The 22,530-nt window shown below is 37.1% G+C and overlaps 1 protein-coding gene across 1 annotated transcript in view; it reads right to left on the bottom strand.

Moving 5' to 3' along the window:
- The window catches only part of LOC134655846 (transcription factor IIIB 90 kDa subunit), a 51,415-nt gene that overhangs the window by 12,888 nt on the left and 15,997 nt on the right, over window positions 1–22,530 (bottom strand). Inside the window, exons 5-6 of the mRNA XM_063511337.1 lie at window positions 1,520–1,669; window positions 902–1,128 (exon numbers count right to left, since the gene is read on the bottom strand). Of these exons, the coding sequence (XP_063367407.1) occupies window positions 902–1,128; window positions 1,520–1,669 (377 nt within the window). The remainder of the gene's footprint in view (window positions 1–901; window positions 1,129–1,519; window positions 1,670–22,530) is intronic.

Genomic DNA, 22,530 nt, shown 5'->3' with positions numbered 1-22,530 from the left:
TGGAACTTTATTTTATTTCTATATGAGTTCAAAACTCTAATTTAATTTGTACTTGTACAATTACACGGGGACTTACGAGGTTAAATGGTTAAGTGAAAATAAGTTACAAGACACTGCAATTCAACAATTTTCTTTTCACCTCAGCAGCTCGAACAAGGGTACTTTGCTACTTAAAAACAGTGAGCAAAATCGCATTTTGCTCACTGAGTGAGACAAAATGAGCAAAATGCGATTTTGCTCATTCAGTGAGCAAAATGCGATTTTGCTCACTGTTTTTAAGTAGCAAAGTACCCTTGTTCGAGCTGCTGAGGTGAAAATTTAATTGTTCGTATATCTTAAGAAAACATGAGTGAATAGAGGTAAGCGATGAAGAAGGAATACATTTTTCGGGTTCTCTAATATGTTCTCACTGCTGAGGTGAAAAATGTTGTGTACTACACGAGATCAAAGTTATTTACATCTCGTGCGCTTTTGAGTCCCTTACTGCGCTCAAGATTCTATAGAATATTATAGAATCTTTCGCTTGCACGGGACTCAAAATAAGCACTCGAAGAAATATCAAACTTTGATCTCTTGTTGTACAAATAACTATTTTTTTTCACGCTGACGGGTAATGTGACGGGATATCACAATTTCCGATGGTTTATCTGATGGTACCATCTAGTTTGATAGTTCGAAGGCCTTCCACCCAAGAAGGCTGGGGTCGGAGAAAAATCAATATTTCTTTACCGAGTCTAAGAAGTACACATCTTTCTATAGTGATGTAGGTGAACAGGTAGAAGATGTATAGGCATTCGCGATCTTACAAGACTAAACGTCTCTAACTTCGATATCGCGAAGTCTCAAGTCAGAAATGCGTAGCAACTTTCAGGATCAGTCTATGAACCTCCATTAGTCTTACCTTTTGTAACCGTTCTCTATCCTTCTTCCTCGCCGCTCTGAACGCCGGCGGGTCCTGTTCCTCCTCAAGGTCCACTGTCATGAACTCCTCAAGCGTCAGCGCGCTCGACGGAGTGTCTCCGAACTCCAGGAGTCTCTTGCGCAGCGTGGACTCATGGACTTTCACTATCCGGACCACGTCGGCTGGTGTACGGGAGAAGTTGTGTAGGCGAGCGGCGATTAGGAGGGCTGAGGAAGAAATAATAGACATTTAGGGTTCCGTACCCAAAGGGCAAAGACGGGACCCTATTACTAAGACTCCGCTGTCTGTCTGTCACCAGGGTGTATCTCATGAACCGTAATAGCTAGACCGTTGAAATTTTCACAGATGATGTATTTCTGTTGTCTGTAAAACTAAATAAAATTAATATTTAAGCGGGGCTACCGTCCGGCGGACTGTTAATCAGTGGGCCCCTTGAGCCTTGCCCTTACAATACACAAGTCATCACTTATCACCGCTTGCAGCAAAAGTTTTGTAGCCTGATACCTACACAGAAGACCACGGGTACGTGGTGGCGCAAGCACGGCAGGGCTCCGGAGCCGCGTGTAGACTATACACTTAATAAAATATCCATATTACCAGCGCCGCAGATGCCGGACGGCCGCCTTCCTGAATGTATGGAGTCGCGCTTCATTCTCTGCACGAGCCGAAGAGCTGTCATGCTCACTTCGTGAGACTTGTCTTCGAACTGCAGTTGTGATGAGAATCGCAGGATGTAGAGACATGGGTCTGGAATAGAAGATAATAATCGTTTAATCAGGATTAGCTTCATATTATCGTATCCGCCGGGTGAGCCCAAGGCAAAGGGACTCTCTAACGTTCTTTAGCTGTTTTTGTTCTTTTTTTATGATATAGGAGCGGGGAGCGATTACCGTCGCCCATGGACACCCGCAACACCAGAAGGGTTATAAGTGCGTTGCCGACGTTTAAGATGGAAGTACGCTCTTTTCTTGAACTTTTGAACACCAAGCGTTAAGCGGCTAAACCGCGCGTGTACCTAACAAACAACTTATTATACATGAAACCATTACGGTATTAATACTTATCACTTAATACAAACTTTTGACATAGTGATACGAACAACTATCTCAAACAGATACAAATGATTACAAATCGAGAAACACCAACAGGATTGTTTGAAGTACCTAGTTGTAACGGCCGGTAAAAGTATTTCATAACAATATTAACAATGTATCGCCCTACGGCTAGGGCCCTGATGCATTCCAGTACGCAATGATTGTACGTGGTGGCGCAAATTTTATTATTGATCATGAGTCATGATGCAATTCGCTACTTATGAAATAAGGTTCAAAATGATCGAAAAAGTAAAGGCTGTGTGAAGTTTAACACACAAAAGTATCATCTCATTTTGTCTATTTCTAATAGCTATGGGCTATGGCGTCCTATGGTGACCAATTTTATTGGCCAAAATACTATTAAGTAAATACAATATATTAGATGGATAGATAATACGAGCATCAGTTCAAGTCGCATGGAGGCACCTAATTTCACGCACGTAAACTCTACTTATATCAGAGTAAAAAACTGGTAACATTAAAGCGGTATGTATGTATATCATCGAAATAATTTAGACAGAAACCAACCCACTTAACCATTCCCTCACGCTTTCACATACTTACGAGGGGCGTTCAAAATATTCTCGGTATTGATATCTTACGACCTCTTCTAAAATTTCTTTCGTTACTGGCCGCTAAGGTTTATTCATTGACATTAAAAAAAAGTATAATTCGAACCGAGATAGTCTTTTGTTTTTCTGCAATTGCTGAACAAACATGAACATCCTGTGCGAATTGACAATGTTAACTAAATTAGAACATCGATGCGTGATAAAATTCTTGACAAAACAGGGTAAAAATCAAAAAACCATAAAAGAGGAAATGGATTGTGTTTACCGTGAGTCTGCTCCTTCTTTATCTACCATTCAAAAGTGGTCAAGCGAGTTTAAACGCGGAAGGGAGAGTATTGAAGATGACCCTAGACCTGGCCGGCCTGTAGTAGCTACTTCACAAGAAAATATTGATAAAGTGGAAAAACTTATATTGGAAGATGGTCGAGTGAAGGTAAAATCTATAGCACAAGTAACCAATCTCTCTATTGGTACCGTACATGATATTATACATGACCATCTTAATATGTCAAAAGTAAGTGCAAGATGGGTTCCGCGAATGCTGACTCGGCTTCAAAAAGACATGCGTGTAGCTTGTTGTTCCGATTTTATTGACCTGTGCGGTGAAAATCCTGATGAGGTGCTGCAAAGAATAGTTACTGGAGATGAAACCTGGGTTCATCATTATGACCCAGAGAGTAAACAAGAGTCCATGCAGTGGCACATTAAGGGTTCAGCTCATCCCAAGAAGTTCAAGGTCATCCCTTCAGCTGGCAAGGTCATGGCCACGATATTTTGGGATTGTGAAGGAGTATTACTAATCGATTATAAAGAAAAAGGTGTAAATGTCACAGGACAGTACTACGCTAACATTCTACGTCAATTAAAGGATGTAATTAAAGAAAAGAGGCGAGGAAAGTTAACCAAAGGTATTCTGCTTCTGCATGACAACGCCCCCGTCCATACTGCTCATATTGCCAAGGCAGCTATTGTTGAATGTGGGTTTAAAACTGTTACTCACCCACCGTATAGTCCGGACTTAGCCCCCAGCGACTTCTTTTTGCTCCCCAATCTTAAAAAGGATCTGCGTGGAAATAAATTTTCTGACGATGAAGCATTGAAGGCGGCAGTGGAGGAGCATTTTTACACGAAAGATAAAAAATATTTTTACGAGGGATTAAAAAAAATAATTGATCGATCTTTTAAGTGTATGAACATAGGGGGGGAGTATATTGAAAAATAAAAATATCAAACTTTTCGTACTTGTTTGTTTTCATTCTCATACCGAGAATATTTTGAATACCCCTCGTACTTGCTAGAAAGAAACATTGTACATCATAACTTGTTGGGTGGTCAAAACCATACCCTTCTCGGTAAATTAAATACCGATAAACACCGCCATAAAGGCCTCACGACACCTCATATCAATTCAGCAATTAATGTAATTATACATTTTACATGGTAGTTATAGGGAAGGTTAAAGACCTATAACGGGTTAAACATTTCTAGGTCAGTGCTACGATGGGTACTGGGGACGCGTCATTATCACGTTATCGAATACCTATCGTAAATCGTAAAGTTATTGTGCTAAGGGAAATCATAAAGAAATAAGCACCTATTTCTTTCAAAATCCGGTAGACAAATATGGAGATAAAAGATTGAAGAACCGATAACCGTTTGTCTTCTTATAAATATATCTGTAGTGCAAAAGTTGGAGATACGATTCAAATCTTGTCAAAAATCGATGAAAACCGTAGGTAGCCCCTTAAGAATCATAAACCTAGCCGCCTCCATACCACTGAAATTAAATTACGCTCTCATTTTGAAATGACATGCTTAAAATTACATGAAAAAAAAAACTTCTTTTTTTTGGCTTTCTTATTTCTTATTTTTTGGCTTTTCCGGCCTAAACTTATTTTGGGGATTTTTTTTTCTGTAAGTACCTAGACATTTACCTTAGCCTACAAATATTACGAACACAGAATTCAGCAATCGTTGTCTGCAATCGTTGCAGTTTGAGTCTTAAAAAGCCTAATTCGGTTGGACGTTTATCCTATTTTTAATTGTATTTTCGTCCTTCATGCAGTTTATGGAACGAATAAACAACTTTACACGGCAAAACTTGTTTATTCGTATGCGCGTGGGCAACATTTGCGACGTATGAAATTATTGAAAATCTTCAACCTTATTGACTTTAAAATACGGTGTAATTTTCTGTACATGTTTATGTTGTCCAAACTCGAGCAAACTTGAACTGAACAGATTTCCGTGACATTGCCTGCACCTTGAGAGACTCATTTACATTATAATGAACTTTAGTTCAACGACCCGACACTTTTAATTATACAGGATGCATGATCTTTTTGGGTTTCCGTAGTCAACTAGGAAGTAGGGTAGGGACCCTTATAGTTTCGACAACAAAAACGAAATGCGAAACAAAGAAATCGACAACAAAACATTGCCCATTTAGAGTCAAAGCGGAAAGAGTAGAGTCGTGGAATGTATGGGGACCAATACATTCCGCGGCTCTTCTCTTTCCACACAGACTCTACTGTCTTCTGGGCATTGACAGTTATTTATTAATGCCAAAATCGTAAATTCAGCCAGTAATTGACAAGGAGGTTGAATATTAGTCTGGCAAAGCCAGCTTTGTCAGTAAAAAAATTAATCAAATAATGTAATTTACTAATAACTAAGACGCCCGCCCGGTTACACAAATCCTTAACAAATTATACAGCTAAACCTTCCTCAGAAATCACTCTATTGATGGGCGAAAACCGCGTGAAAATCCGTTCAGTAGTTTTTGAGTTTATCGCGAACATAATACATACACACAAACAGACAGACGCGGCGGGGGACTTTGTTTGATAAGGTAAGGTAGTGTGTTGATAAATGGTGTAATAAATAGTTTTTTTCGTTTTTATTGTTATTATCTATATATATAAATGCAAGTGTCCTGACTGACTGACTGACTGACTGATTCATCAACGCAGAGCCGAAACTACAAAAGCTAGAAAGTTGAAATTTGCACACTAGGTTGAATTTATAAAGTGTACAAGAGATAAGAAGCGATTTTGAAAAATTCAACTCCTAAGGGGGTTAAAAAGGGGATGAAAGGTTGTATGGGGTGCAAGTTTTATTTTAAGCTAGGAATTTGAAACTTTGTAAAAATGTACTATATTAAAAAACAAGAAAACTAATTTCTGCGTTTTCGAAAATTCGTCCCCCAAGGTGATGAAAAAGGGGTTGAAAGTTTGTATGGAGATCAAATATTTTTGTGAGTGTTGGACTTGAAACTTTGTATATAGGGATATTATTATAAGACGGGAAAAGTAATTTCAGCGTTTTTGAAAATTCATCCCCTAACAGGGTTAAAAGTTTGAATCCATTACAAATGATTTGAAACTTTTTAGAAAGGCATAATAGCCGATGACAAAAAAAAGTAATTGCGAAGTTTTAGGTAATTCAACCCCTAAGGGGGTAAAAAAGGGGATGAAACTTTGTCTTGGGGTGCAAATTTTATTTTAAGCTAGGACCTTGAAACTTCGTAAAAAGGTATTAAATTAAAAAACATGAAAACTAATTTCAGCGTTTTTAAAAATTCATCCCCCATGGTGGTAAAAAAGGGGTTAAAAATTAGTACGGAGATCAAATATTTTTGAGAATGCGGGACTTGAATCTTTGTATTTGGGGATATTATTAGAAGACAGGAATAATTATTTCAGGGTTTTGTAAAATTCATCCCCTAACAGGGTTAAAAAGGGGTTGAAAGTTTGTATGGAGTTCAAATTTTATTTTAAGCTAGGAACTTGAAACTTCGTAAAAATATATGTTATTAAAATACAAGAAAACTGATTTCAGCGTTTTTGAATATTCATCCTCTAAGGTGGTGAAAAAGGGGTTGAAAGTTTGTATGGATATCAAACAGTTTTTCGAACGCGGGACTTGAATCTTTGTATTTCGGGATATTATTAAAATACAGGAAAAGTAATTTCAGCGTTTTGTAAAATTCATCCCCTAACAGGGTTAAAAAGGGGTTGAAAGTTTGAATCCATTACAAATGCATTGAAACTTCTTAGAAAGGCATAATAGCCGATTACAAAAAAAGTAATTGCAACGTTTTTGGAAATTCAACCCCTAAGGGAGTTAAAAAGGGGATGAAAGTTCGTCTTAGGGTGCAAATTTTATTTTAAGCTAGGAACTTGAAACTTTACAAAAAGGTATTAAATTAAGATACAAGAAAACTAATTTCAGCGTTTTTGAAAATTCATCCCCTAAGGTGGTGAAAAAGGGATTGAAAGTTTGTATGGATATCAAACATTTTTTCGAACGCGCGACTTGAATCTTTCTATTTGGGGATATTATTAGAAGACAGGAAAAGTTATTTCAGTGTTTTGTAAAATTCATCCCCTAACAGGGTTAAAAAAGGGGTTGTAAGTTTGTATGGGGTTCAAATTTTATTTTAAGCTAGGAACTTGAAACTTCGTAAAAAGGTATTATTTTAAACGGGCAATAAACTAATTTCAGCGTTTTTAAAAATTCATCCTTTAAAAGGGTTAAAAAGGGGTTGAAAGTTTGTATGGGGTTCAAATTATATTTTAAGCTAGGAACTCGAGACTTCGTAAAAAGGTATTTTATTAAAAGCGAAGAAAACTTATTTAGTGTTTTCGAAAATTCATCCCTCAAGGTGGTGAAAAAGGGTTAAAATTTAGTATGGAGATCAAACATTTTTGTGAGTACGAGGCTTGAATCTTTGTAAAATGGTATATTATTAAAATACGAGAAAAGTAATTTCAGCGTTTATAAAAATTCATCTCTTAATTAAAGGGTCGAAAGGGGGTTGAAAGTTTGTATAGGGTTTAAATTTTATTTAAAGCTACATACTTGAAACTTCGTAAAAATGTATTTTATCAAAAGAGAAGAAAAGTAATTTCAGAGGAGGCCAAACATTTTTTTGAGTGCGGGACTAGAATCGTTGTTTAAAGGCATATTATTAGAATACAAGAAAAATAATTGCAGCTTTTAAAAAATTCATCCCCTAAAATGGTTAAAAAGGGTTTGAAAGTTTGTATAGGGTTCAAATTTTATTTAAAGCTAGGAACTTCAAACTTCGTAAATAGGTAGTTAGGTAGTAGGTTTTATTAAATAAAGGACATGAAAATCTTCTAAGGGGGTTTAGAGGGATTACATCGAGGACAATTTTATTCAGTTAGGGGCTTGAAACTTCGTAGGTTGTGAAAGACAAGTCTCATGCGTTGTATAATATTAATAATTAAGAAATGATTAACCGTCCTACCGCAATCTCTTGCTGCATAATGTTCTAAGCTAATGTAGAATATATAACCACCAATATACAAATCCACGCGTACGAAGTCGCGGGCAACAGCTAGTAACTTATAAGCAAGTAATAAATTGCGGCAATCCTTACAATAAACATAGGCCTACCATTTTATTAGCAATTAAATATTGGTAATACATTATCCAATTGTTTTATCAAGGCTTACAATAAAATTGTGGTTTAAAATATTCATTAACTTAGACCAGGGGTTCTCAATTATTCTGCGGCTCCCTAATAGGTATAGATACGAGCGACCTACAGTTTGGTAACTTCTGCAGCATATTCATCACTCCCTAGTATAAAACAAAGTCGCTTCCCGCTGTCTGTCTGTCCCTATGTATGCTTAGATCTTTAAAACTACGCAACGGATTTTGATGCGTTTTTTTTTAAGTGAAAACTTCTTTAGCGGCGCTGTGCACTTTTTGAGGTGGGGAAAAAATGTTAAACTCGCGACAGATCACGTGACCGTAAGACGGACAATTTGTTAACCCGTGCAAAGCCCGGGCGGGTCGCTAGTTAAATAATAAAACTCGTCAGCTCATGACGTAATAACAAGAAAAACCTCGTTTGAGTTGACCGTGTGACTGACTCATTGTTAACCTGGTGGCGACACCCTGCAATTTGCTAATTAAAGTGTAAGTGTAAGGCCTGAGTGGACGCTCGGAGCGGAGCGTTCGGCGGGGCGTGCAGCGTGGCGTCGGGCTCACAAGTGATTTAAGCAGCGTGCACTAACGGCCGCTCCTATACGTTTGCATTTGTTTGACATGCACGCCGCACGGCCCGCCCCGCTGCACGCCCAACATGAGCGTCCACTCAGGCCTTACACTAACTGTGAAGTTAGCGTAATGCTGTCAACGGTATTGTTTCGTGGCGTTTAGCAGGTTATAACTAAGCAGTAATAGACTGTGACCACGCCAAACTTCTAATTTTTCTACGAACATCGCACAAAAATAAAACACGCCTATTGTACACATACCTAGGATATAACCTCGACTAAACAAACACTAATGTGATGTCTATATATAAACACACGTGAATCTACTTCCGAGTGGAAGCAAACATTAGCAAACATAGCCTCGAACCAAAAGACACTCAGGAAGTGGCTTTAGTTGAAATCCTTGCCAAAATAAAGCTCTTAATTTTACTATCAGTGGACCTTATCTCTTCGTAATAATGTTTACATTTGTAAACCTTATTTTACATTTGGTCAGAGGCGCCATTCATTTATGGAGTTTTCAGAAAATTTATTCATCTTGGATAGGCCTCCAGGCTTCAGCTTTCGGACACCTCGCCCGCTTCACTATTTCTATTACTGACTGTACCATGGGTATATGTGACCGTAGATAAGACATGGAACACGTATTTATATTTAATATAAAATATTTCGTACATTGTAAATATTTCCAGCACCTACTGCTTGTTCTCTGTTTGGCCCGAGGCTTAACTGGTAGAGAATGCCTTCTGGCATTAAGTTTGCCTTTTGTACAATTTTTACTGTGTAATAAAGTTTAAATAAATCAATAAATGTATAAATCGCCGGGTGACAAGTAAAAGTCACTAACTAACATCATTGAAATTATTGGACAATAAACCGTGTTACAAGTGTAATAAAGTGCATTGTTACTTTAATTGTTTGATAGTACTTAGTGACTTTTACTTGTCACCCGACGAAATGATAACACAAAAAAAACCGGCCAAGTGCGAGTCGGACTCGCGCACGGAGGGTTCCGCACCATCAACAAAAAATAGAGCAGAAAAAATCGTGTTTGTTGTATGGGAGCCCCCTTTAAATATTTATTTTATTTTATTTTTAGTATTTGTTGTTATAGCGGCAACAGAGATACATCATTTGTGAAAATTTCAACTGTCTAGCTATCGCGGTTCATGAGATACAACCTGGTGACAGACGGACGGACGGACGGACGGACGGACGGACGGACGGACGGACGGACAGCGAAGTCTTAGTAATAGGGTCCCGTTTTTACCCTTTGGGTACGGAACCCTAAAAACAAAAGCTAATTGTCATTAAAATGCACGGACTATTTCCACGCATATATCACCTAAGATTGACACATATCGAACCTTATTACCGCTAGTTAAGATCCAATTTTTTATTCTATTTTCACACTGTGTTATATAAATTATTGACTAAACATTTGTGGACCCTAATGTAATGGTGTAAGGTATACTATCGGACGATGTTTTCGCTAAGAGACTGTCTCTTGAGTATGTTGTAACGATGCACGAACAATGGAGCCAAGGTCAGGAAAGATTGCTCAGTCGGTTACATAAATGTAATTAAATCATTTATATGGAGCTGATTCATGCATTGTGTATTGTCTTAATGAATGAAAAGATAGTGATTTTATTTCTGTACAGTCAGCATCGAAAGTAGCGGATCAGACTACGCGGCAAAAGTATCTACCATTATTCCCGCATAGACACAGCACCAAAAAGAGACATAATGTCTCTATATATGTAGAGCAATTACTTATAGATTGTCACATATACTTTTCATGCGCACTATGGAGATACTCGTATCGTAAGTTGTATGTCATCAATATCCTCTTATGGAAAAGTATTCCACGGTGGCAGATATTTTTGGTGTGTTATTTTATATCATCCGCGCTGGTGACCTAGCGGTAAGAGCGTGCGACTTCCAATCCGAAGGTCGCGGGTTCAAACCCCGGCTCGTACCAATGAGGAAGTTATGTACGAAATATCATTTGATATTTACTAGTCGCTTTTCGGTGAAGGAAAACATCGTGAGGAAACCGGACTAATCCCAATAAGGCCTAGTTTACCCTATGGGTTGGAAGGTCAGATGGCAGTCGCTTTCGTAAAAACTAGTGCCTACGCCAATTCTTGGGATTAGTTGCCAAGCGGACCCCAGGCAGAATTACCAGCTTCAAAATTAGCAATGTTCAGAAATGGTCCGTATTACCGATGTATACTAATAGCGAATAAAATACCAGAAGAAATAAAAAATGAAACCAAAGATGAATTGTTCAAACGAAAACTTAAAGATCTGTTAATTAATAGTAGTTTATGCAACAGTGATATAATAAGGGTTCTTAAAATTCAAGGGTCGAAGTTACAAAACGAGACGTAGTCGAGTTTTGTAAAAAAAGACCCGAGAATTTTAAGAACCAATTATGAGCTGTTGCATACATTACTTTTTCTATGACAGCTGCAGCAAAAAAAAAAAAAAAAAAAGAGTTATTATTAAAAAAAAAGAGTTATTATTAAAAAAAAAAGCGGCCAAGTGCGAGTCGGACTCGCCCATGAAGGGTTCCGTATTTAGGCGATTTATGACGTATAAAAAAAAACTACTTACTAGATCTCGTTCAAACCAATTTTCGGTGGAAGTTTGCATGGTAATGTACATCATATATTTTTTTTAGTTTTATCATTCTCTTATTTTAGAAGTTACAGGGGGGGGGACACACATTTTACCACTTTGGAAGTGTCTCTCGCGCAAACTATTCAGTTTAGAAAAAAATGATATTAGAAACCTCAATATCATTTTTGAAGACCTATCCATAGATACCCCACACGTATGGGTTTGATGAAAAAAAAATTTTTGTATTTTAGTTCGAAGTATGAGGAACCCCAAAAATTTATTATTTTTTTTCTATTTTTGTGTGAAAATCTTAATGCGGTTCACAGAATACATCTACTTACCAAGTTTCAACAGTATAGTTCTTATAGTTTCGGAGAAAAGTGGCTGTGACATACGGACGGACAGACGGACAGACGGACAGACAGACAGACATGACGAATCTATAAGGGTTCCGTTTTTTGCCATTTGGCTACGGAACCCTAAAAAGAGTTATTATTTAAAAAAAATTGAGTTATTATTTAAAAAAAAAAAGAGTTATTATTGTAAATGAAAACATACCTCTTTCAATCAAGATGATCGGAACTTGTATCTTTAAAAAAAATAAAGCAGTTGTATTATACTCATAAGATGACTGCTAGCAGTCATCTTATGAGCCTATAGACAAAGCATTCAAATGACATTGCTTTAGATATCACTGTCAGTCATTTAATTGACACATTTAAGTGCTGGAGTAGAAAAAAGATGCTATTACTCTGTTAATGAATTTTTAAATGATACAACCTTATCGAATTTAAAAATATAGGCATTTGTAAATATAAATGTTAATAAAATGTATATCATATTTTCTTATACACTCAATTGAATCCTAAACAATGAATTAATTTATTTTTATTAATTATTACATATACCTAAATGAATTTTTTAATAATTATATACTTATACATAAATTGAACTAATTTATTTTATTGTCGACGTTAAATTTAACCTATTACTTTGTAAACTAGTTAAAATGAAAAATATTTTTATTAATTGTTAAATTTTTAATTATTTTCCACTAATTTACTTTAGTATTAAGTTTTAGTTAAGTACATTGCTATGTACCCTAACGGGGTTCATGTGAACGCTAGCTGTAAAATGCCCTTTGTAAGACCTTATGTAACACATGATTATAAATGCAATAAATGAATTATGAATTAGGCTCCCATGAGCCTTAGCAAAATGCCGGGACAACGCAAGGAAGATGAAGATGATGATTTTATATCATCCGCTATTTTTGTTGCTGTGACTGTTATGTACTTTGTACCTACTTTTTATATTAAAACACCAAACATACTAACTTTTCTAAGTTTTTTTTTTTTTGTGTTATAGCTAGATATTTTTCTGTACATATACTCGTACAGGCCTTTTAACTTGAACAATAAAGATTGCTGTTTCATTTGTCAAAGTTTTCTCCTAAATACATGATTGTATGTATATGTTTGTTTGTTTGTATGTTTATTGCTGACAAATATGATAGCCCAATTCTCGCCTATTGGATTGGGCAAATTAAAGGGGTAGCAAATAGCCCTTATTAAATATTAAATGTGTATGTACCTACTTATAACTAATACTAACCCTTAGCTTTAAGTTTAATTTATTTGTTTTAATTTTACTGTTTGTTACTAACAACTATGAAGTCTGTTCTTCGAAATAAAGATATTTTATTATATGTAACTACTTTACGTGACCTATAGCCAATAGTTTAGTACCTATTCGTCTACACGATTTATTGCCTCACATTTAAAATTCTCTACCAGTGTAATAAGGCTCCAACCAACACAACTCAAAGAAATATGTTCGATATGTCTTCAAGTGTAAAGTGTAAGATATAGGTAAAGTGTGGTGTATGTAGGTTATATGCCTGTATGAGTGGTTATATCTTTTGATTATAAGAATTTTAAAGTAGATAATCAGTCGAGTTTTACTTATTATTTCCTTTAAAATCACTTGGTCATGCTTTTTTTATAAAATAGCTTAAATAAACCAACAAAACCGAACTAAAAGCGGAATAAGTTATGCACGATCTTTTCAATAACAAACTTTGTTTTGGATCGCATCGACTGCGTAAATATTATTTTTTAGACGAACATGATTTTACCAAAATAACTAATGACTATCTGTATTAATCCTTAAATGTTAATTAAATCAGCGTGAAGCATAAAATCCATGACTTTTGCTGTTGATTATTAATCACGAGAAATTATGGACATGCTCTTAGTTTTATAAGTAGATATGATTGAATAAGATATTTATTCGCAATTTTCTATGTTAGATGTTGTTGCACATGGCGATACCACATAATAATAGCACGAAAGTTCAACAACAACTTTGCCCCCTTGTAAAACATATAACTACTTATAGTTGAATAGGTATCTGAATATTTATTTACACTTTTCTGTGTTACTTATATTTGTTGCACGTGACTATACCAAAATGGCTCCTTTATACACTTTTAAGATCGATGAAAATGAATGCACTTTGAACCTTGATGTAGCGACACTGCTTTTTATTATGTAAGTACATTTGAATTTTAACTATAATTTGAACAGGGTGGTTCTTCAACCTAGTACCTAGTTAGGTATGTATTTTTCAATCCGGTGTCAAAAAGTGCCGTCCATCATAACTATCATAAGCCCGCTGGTACTATCCTTAAAAGTTTGTCGACCCTTTAGTTACCGTGGCCGTGGACAATAGTCCATAGGCTTAAGCAGTAGGCACTATAGGCAGTCTCAAGGGAAGGCCTAGTTAGAGGTAAACTTGCCAATAACACGAGCAGACAGTGATAATCACTGCATAGTTTTCCTTCACTTAAGAAAAGAAAAATGAAAATTAAGTACACACACTTAACTGTCGGTGGACCTTATGCCTATTGTAATAAGATTTACGAACTGTCAGTTAACGGTGTAGGCGATGGTAGGTACATTGTTCAATGCATCCATTAGTAACGGACTAACGGATCGGATAAGACAATTAACACGGAAAAAGAATCCTGCCATTCTCTAGTACATAGTAGAGACATTTACTATCCTTATATCAAATTTAATATGAATGGGTTCAGCGGTTTATAATATTAGTAGGGATTTGTAATCATCCATACTAATATTATAAATGCGAAAGTGTGTCTGTCTGTCTATCTGTTACCTCTTCACGCTTAAACCGCTGAACGGATTTAGTTGAAATTTGGTATGAAGATAGTTTGAGTCCCGGGGAAGGACATAGGATGCTTTTTATCTCAGAACTCGCCCCTTAAGGGGGTGAAAAGGGGGGTGGAAGTTTGTATAAGGAATCGTTAAAAAAATAAGCTACCCAAATTACTAACTCCACGCAGACGAAGTCGCGGGCAAAAGCTAGTAACTTAATATTACAAGGTGGAACTGGCAGGTATTTTGGTCCATTGTTCTATCTATTTGTGTAAGTGTAGTGAAAGTACATAGCAAAATTACGAGTATGTTTATACACAACTGCATGTAATGACCCAGTTGAGGTAAAACTGTTTACGTGTCTATGATAATCAAATCATCACCTTCCTTGATTTTATTTAGATTAATTCTCACGCAGAGAACACAAAAGCAATACAATACGCGGATAAAATTGGATTATAGAGTTCTAAAAGTCACGAATTTCCTATTGCTACGATCATGAGAACAATTTTTTGCAATATTTGGTAATTAAATTCTTCACGCATGACAGACGAAGCCTTTCTTTATGATGTATCTGTCCATCAAGGTCTTAAGACTCTTAAGGGGCCCACTGATTAACAGTCCGCCGGACGATATCGGCCTGTCAGTTAGAACAAAAAGTTGACAGTTCCCAACAACTGACAGGCCGATATCGTCCGGCGGACTGGTACTTAATCAGTAGGCTCCTTTAAGTGTTCAGGATTCCGTCTCTATTTGTAACTAACGTCCTAACATCAGTGGTTTTGGTTCTACATCTACGTCCTACTTCTTACCTCAGTTATCCTACTACTTAATATTGGATTGAATTTAGACTATATGTGATGTTTCATGTTATCTATGAAAAGGGACCTTAATTGTCGATGGCGCTTACGCCATTGTTAACGATGCTCCGATATAAATACAATGCCGCGCGACGCTGTGCGGCGTAAGCCCCATCGACAATAAGGTCCCTTTTCATAGATAATGCCCCATATATATAATTCATTATAGGTATCCCAGAATTAAGGTTATTGAAGTTGGGAATTATTTGCGGACGAAGTCTCGGGCACAGGCTAGATTTTTTATAAAACTGAAAACATTCTACACTAGTGGCTCTGTGAGCTGTAGACCTCGCGAGCATAGCTTATTGGGATTGGGACCGTGCACGATGACAGCGCCACACAGCGGTTCGATCAATCAACAATACAAAGATTTTAATTCATTAAAAAAAATACGAAGTTTAAGTGAAAAAATAAAATACAAAAAGTTATGTCTTACTGGGAATCGAACCCAGACTTTCTGTGTGCAAACAAAAAAAGCGGTTGTTTACAAAATGCGTCATGATAGTTCTTAGCTAAGCTGACGAAATTCGGCTACTCATTCTCGAGTACAAACTAAATATCTAAATACCGCCTAAATCAGCAATACAATTTTTCTGCATTTTTTGCCATTTACTATGTAAATATGTCTCAAAAAGAAAATACTCTTATGATATCGATACGACTATTTGTTTAAGCGCGAGGTATCACAACTCCTCCATTTTTGAAAACTTCCAAAAACGGGATCGACAAAAAAAAATTTATTTACTCATAGAATCTGGTCACAAAATTTCACAAGAATCGGTTAAGAATTGTGACCTGTAGAGGAGAACATCCGGACATACAAAAGCAAAATGCCCGAGCCCGAGTCAAAACGTAGACCTTCGCTACGCTTCGGTCAATAAAATATTTCGGTAATAAAGGAGGTTTTAGCCCTTGGTCTCCATTCTCCAATTAACGCTGAACGATGCGTCACACATCACACAGTCACATTCTATAGAAATATGTATTGAATTTTGTGTCCTATGTAATATGACGCTGAACATAGCGGATCCGAGACGAAGTCCTGTTTCACGACGCTGACAAATGACAATTGGCAACTGACACAGGCACTCAGGCAGTTTTGAGTACATTTCAGTACAGATAAGTAAGGACTGTCATCATCAAATGCGTGAAGACATGTTTACTTGTTGGACCAGCAATGTATGGCGAATTGTCACTGTCAGGTGACAATTGTCACATTGATGAAACCAATGCCAGTGCCTAATAGGACATTATACTATCACGATTTTGTACAGTAAGATTTTGAAAACATACCTATTAGTTTATTCATCAAGACTCTAAACCACACAATAATTGCGGCATTGACGTAAATCCCATTATGGTGGATTGGATGTCGTTGAAAAAACATTTATGTTCTCGGTTTAATTGGTGCAGGTGGTCGTTTTATGGATTCAGTGCGAGGTAAATAAGTACTACATACACATACAGGCATATTTATTGCATTAGCAGAGCAAGATTTACATAACTTAGATTTATTATACAAACTAACAATACGGCTCCGCCACCGATCAAGTGTTTTTTTTGAAAATGTTTAAAAATCTTAAAAAAATTAGTATTCACTTCTTTCAAAATCCGGTAGACAAAAATGGAGATAAAAAAAATACCGATAGCCGTTTCTCTTATAAATCTATTAGTACACCAAACGAACACCAAAAATTGCCAATCGGGGGAAATAATACATGTGTAAGCAAATTTTGGCAAAGTTAGTATGGAATGGTGTATTAAACAAGATACTAAAAGTACCCGGGGGTGGGGGTGAAGTTAGCGGGTAGGGGGGGGGGGGGGGTTTAAGGTACCTTTTTAGAGTTTTTCGTAAATAACTCTTAAACGGTGGCCCGTAGCAAAAAATGTTCTATTAGGTACATAAGTAATCCATATAAAATTTCCTACAAAAAAAGGTTCAGTACATTTTTTCGCTAGGATAAATATTTCAAAATATATTAATGTGGGAAAGTTGCCTATAATTTGTACTAAGGTCGTTTTTTTTTGGTTTTTCGTAAATAACTCGTAAACGGTAGCCCACAGCAAAAAAATTTCTTTTACGGAAATAATCTGTTACACCATTCCAAACCAACTTTGCCAAAATTTGCTTACACATGTATTATTTCCGCAGTAATTCCTTCGTTTGGTGGCCTATATCTGTAGTGCAAATGTAGCAGATACGATTCAAAACTTATCAAAAATCGATGAAAACCGCAGGTAGCCCCTTAAGGATTTAATATCAAAAAATATTTTATTTTTCTTAGTGGAGCTCTATACAACATTTAAGGTCTCTATTTTCAAGGGTTTAGGCTGTACGATGTCTGTCATAAAGAAATGGACTGTTTTATGTATATATAGGTTTTAATAAAACGATATTCGCTATTCACCTAGGCTCGTTAGTATACGTTGTACGTTGTACAACTGCGGTACACAATGGAGTGAAACAGAGGGCCTACCGCGAACCACGTTCGACGTATTGCCTCTCTGTCGCTCTTGTAAATTCGCACGTAAGTGTGACAGGGAGGCAACACGTCAAACGTGGTTCGCGGTAGGCCCTCTGTTCTTTCTTTCATTTCACAGCGTCATTCTGCAACATGTTGGCCTATGAAACCGCTCTACTTCCCTTCCGTGATCGCAATGCGTAGTTATTTACATATTCGGTCACTTATTTATCTCTTGTCGTAAGGCCCACGGTCCTAGAATCGAACCAAGATAACTTTGCATGGATTTTTAATGACAAAATTTTACAATGCCATGATTAATGTCCCGTTTCTATGAACTTATGACGCTTATAATGACACTCCCCCCATTTGTTCTATTCTAATCAGTGCAAAGGTATTTTAGATGGGCTTTAGCTGTAGTACCGATCATTAGGAACAGAGTTGCATTTCTCTTGTTTCAGTCGATTTCAAAACTAAAGAAATTCAACGATATTTCCTTCACTGAGAAATGCAAAAAGAGTATACATTATCCGGAATCCGGACATACGAGCATTTTTGGCTAAAGCTGAAACACCTTTCGCTCTCTCATGGTCATAAACGACCGAATATTAGCACAAAGGCCACACTAAAAACATTGGGATGGACAACGCTATGCGTAAGCCCACAAGCTTGTCGACTCCCGCGCATGCATATGGCCCGTTTATGGACTTGGAGCACGACCTGCATTACGATAACCGATCTTTTCTTAATACGACGTATCTTCATATCAAAAACAACGACGCTTACGCCCTTTTTAAACGGAATGTGTTTAATGGCTTTTGGATAAGGTAGCTGGTATTCAAATACTTTAGAATTTAGATAGCCGTAGTGACTGATCTCCTATAGCGCATGATTGTTATAGATCTAGAGGTAAATTTATACTGGGTAGAGTGGGTAGCTATAGAAGTGATTCGCACAAGAATATAGAAATAAAGCAGCTGCTATTCATTAAGTTCACAGCTTAACTTTCAGGTAAAAAAGTTAGTTCGTCGGTAACTCGGTAATGTAATAAAAAGAGAAGAAAATCCTCTGTAAAGTTGTTTCGCTGGGCCCCACTGGAAAATCCTGATCTAAAATAAAAGGTTATGAAAAATCTCTGAAACGATAATTTTAAAGATATTATTTTTGATATCCATACTATTAAGTCTACAAGCTTATTAATTTCATACTCAACTCAAAATCTTAAAAACAAGATAAATGTGATGAATTGATGATATCCAGAGATGCCCCGAATAGCGGTTTTGGCCGAATACCTAGTTGCCGAATATTTGTGGCATCTCTAACATCCACATCCACTTTCATTGCCCGGAGCAGAAGGAAAACGTCGTAAGTAAACCCGGCCCTAAAGGAGCCCACTTTTATTACCAGTCCGCCGGATGATATCGGCCTGTCAGTTGTTCGGAACTGTGACCTTTTGGGCCCCATTTCACCCAATTTTCAATGTAGGTTGGAAGGCCAGATACCGTAGTCACCGTAAAATCTAGTGCCTGTGCCGATTCTTGAGATAAGGTTGACAAGCGGACTTCGTGGAAGACGAGAGTTATACTTCTTACGGACGGACATAAGGGTCTATTTACACTAGACGATCTCTTTAACAAGTAGAAACCCCTTTAGAATAAGCTGCTGTAATGTGTGTTACGTGATGACCACCCATCATGTGTAAATGGAATTTTAAACAAGAACAAACGATTTTATTAATGCAAGGATTTATCCTTATTGACAAAGTAGAGCTAATGCATACCCATGTTATAGTTTTATGTTACTGCTACAAAATACAAGTGTGGGGTTATGAAACGAGCTGAAAGCGAGTTTTATAAGAACGTCATACGCGTGTTTTGATGCCTAATTATGTAAGCTCACATAATTATTACAAGATGTCTATGATGTGTTCAGGAACACCGAACAGGAATGCTAAGACCGTCATTGCGGAAAATTATCACACACAAAATGTCATCGTCATCTCAACATTCTCAACTGATACTAGAAATAGGTCAAACCAAATTTATTCTTTATTAAATCGATATCAACTTTATTATTACGCAATATTTCATTAATAAGAAATTTTGGATAATTTTACGGTTTAGATTCACTTGTTTTAAGTCACTCGCGCGCTCGCGCGACATGTTTCGGAGAGCCTAGAGCCCGTACCATGAGTCACTGACAGTGTCAAAACTGACATTTACGCTATCGAGAACGTAATTTACTTTCTATACATCTCGTTTGCACAAATATGCGAGTACGAGCGAGATGTATAGAAAGTAAATTACCTACGTTCTCGACGGCGTTTATGTCAGTGCCAAACTGATGGTAGCCGTATAGGTAGGTTTAAATTCGATAAGAAATTTGTTGTAACAGAACAGTTTATTTTAGGGTTGGCCGTAATTTGTGGTTTTTGAACGCGTCATAGAGAGTTGATGATATATGTATGTAAGTAAATATAAACAAAATCAATACTGGACATTCAACTGATGGTCAAAGTATCTGGAGGGCCTATGCAGCAGTGGACGTCTTATGGCTGTGATGATGATTCGAGGCATATGGACATTCCAGGAATTGGACATTCGAGTCATATGGACATTCCAGGAATTGGACATTCGAGGCCAGAATGTCTTTATTTGTTAATTCATCAACAAAACATCACTAGTATTCACGGGTTTCACGACTATATAAGTACTTATAGACATTAACGATGACAGGTCGCACAATAGCCCTCTTCACAACCACTCTTCAAGAAGTTTTAATGACAATTTGTAATGTGTATTGTGTATGTGCACATTGTTTACTTAATCTATGGTTTAATGGACAATGCACTGAAATGTGTAGGCATGTATTCTAATATACCTACTAGCTAGTCACAATCCATACTTATATGTGTACTTAATTAAATAGATACAGTCTGGATATATGATAATAATCTGTCAAAATTATCAATTTCCTCGGAAACAATTAAAATCGTAGTTCATTTTCATCGTGCGTTGGTTTACAATACAAGACAACCCGTATGTGCATGTGTTATCCACAAGTTATCCATGACCTAGGTTAGTAATAGATACCTACTGTGCAGAAATATACATTGTGTATCGGTGACAGAGTCACCTAGAATTAACCTTGCTCGGTGGTTTTTGATGATAACTATTAGTGTCTTAATTAAATGAGTAAAATAAAGATGAGATGAGTAAGTGCGACTGCGGGTTAATTAAAGTATTTTTGGTTTGTCTGATTCTAACAAATAACTGCGCTCAAGTGCAATGTTTTACGTCTCGCACTAAACGCACTGTCCTAAAAGGGGGTCACTTTATGATTAGCATAACTCATTTCAATACAATAGGTACGAATTATACATTAGGTATGACATCATTCTATGCAGCTTGTTAAAGAAATCAATTGATTATTGATTAAGATGTTTACGCAAGTTAAGGTATTTCGATTTTCATCCCGCAAACGCTATGATTGTGGTCCCACCCTGGTTTTTTTTTTTCGATGTGGCGCGCGCACAGCTCTTGTGAGCAAGGACCCCGCTAAGGAAGGCTCATATGCATATCTGTCGCCAGTTTTCCCTTAGTCGCCTTATACGACACCCACGGGATGAGATGGGGTGGTGCTATTATTTTCTGATGCCGGCACCACACGGCACTCCCACCCTGGTTTTGGACCAATGGGGTTGGCAACTGTCAAAGGTTTGCATAGAAGGCGCCATTATAGCTTGCCCCTTTTTCTATGAGATTTGGCTTAAGACATCCAGGGCATAAAAAAACAAAATTTTTACACAACTTTAGGGATTGACAGAGCAAGCTATGATGGCGCCATCTGCTAAATACTTCGACCGGCCAACACCATTATGTGGTTAAATTTTAAACTGGAGCAATCGAACAGTCATATTACTTAGTACTTGAACATAAAATCACTTCTGTCTCGTTTTATTAGGGTTCCGTACCCAAAGGGTAAAAACGGGACCCTATTACTAAGACTCCGCCTGTCCGTCTGTCTGTCACCAGGCTGTAACTCATAAACCGTGATAGCTATAACAACAAAATACTAAAAACAAAATAAAATAAATACCTATTTAAATATAATCCCATACAACAAACGTGATTTTTTTGCGTAATGGTACGTAACCCTTAAGCAAGCGCTGGTGGCCTAGCGGTAAGAGCGTGCGACTTGCATCCGGAGGTCGCGGGTTCAAACCCCGGCTCGTACCGATGAGTTTTTCGAAACTTATGTACGAAATATCGTTTGATATTTACCAGTCGCTTTTCGGTGAAGGAAAACATCGTGAAGAAAGCGGACTAATCTCAATAAGGCCTAGTTTACCCTCTGGGTTGGAAGGTCAGATGACAGTCGCTTTCGTAAAAACTAGTGCCTACGCCAATTCCTGGGATTAGTTGCCAAGCGGACCCCAGGCTTTCATGAGCCGTGGCCAAAATGCCGGGACAACGCGAGGAAGAAGAAGAGGTACGGAACCTTTAGTACACGAGGCCGACTCGCACTTGGCCGGTTTTTTTAATTCTGCGTGAATGCTATCTATACACTACACGTGCTCTATTATATGTACCCAGCTAATTGACTAATTACTACCATCGTCGTAATCATCAGTTAATTCCTGTAGGTGTATTGATTAATTTAATCTAAAAGTCACATGCAAATTGCAAACTGCTACAAAACAACGTTGTTGGTTCCGGGCAAACTCCATAAATGGTGAAACTGGTTTAACCCGGCCCGGGCCGGTCTATGCAATTTTAATA

Source organism: Cydia amplana, chromosome 17, assembly GCF_948474715.1.
Source record: "Cydia amplana chromosome 17, ilCydAmpl1.1, whole genome shotgun sequence".
Classification (NCBI taxonomy): Eukaryota; Metazoa; Arthropoda; class Insecta; order Lepidoptera; family Tortricidae; genus Cydia; species Cydia amplana.
The sequence above is the reverse complement of the archived record's forward strand: the minus strand, read 5'-3'. Positions and strand labels throughout refer to the sequence as shown.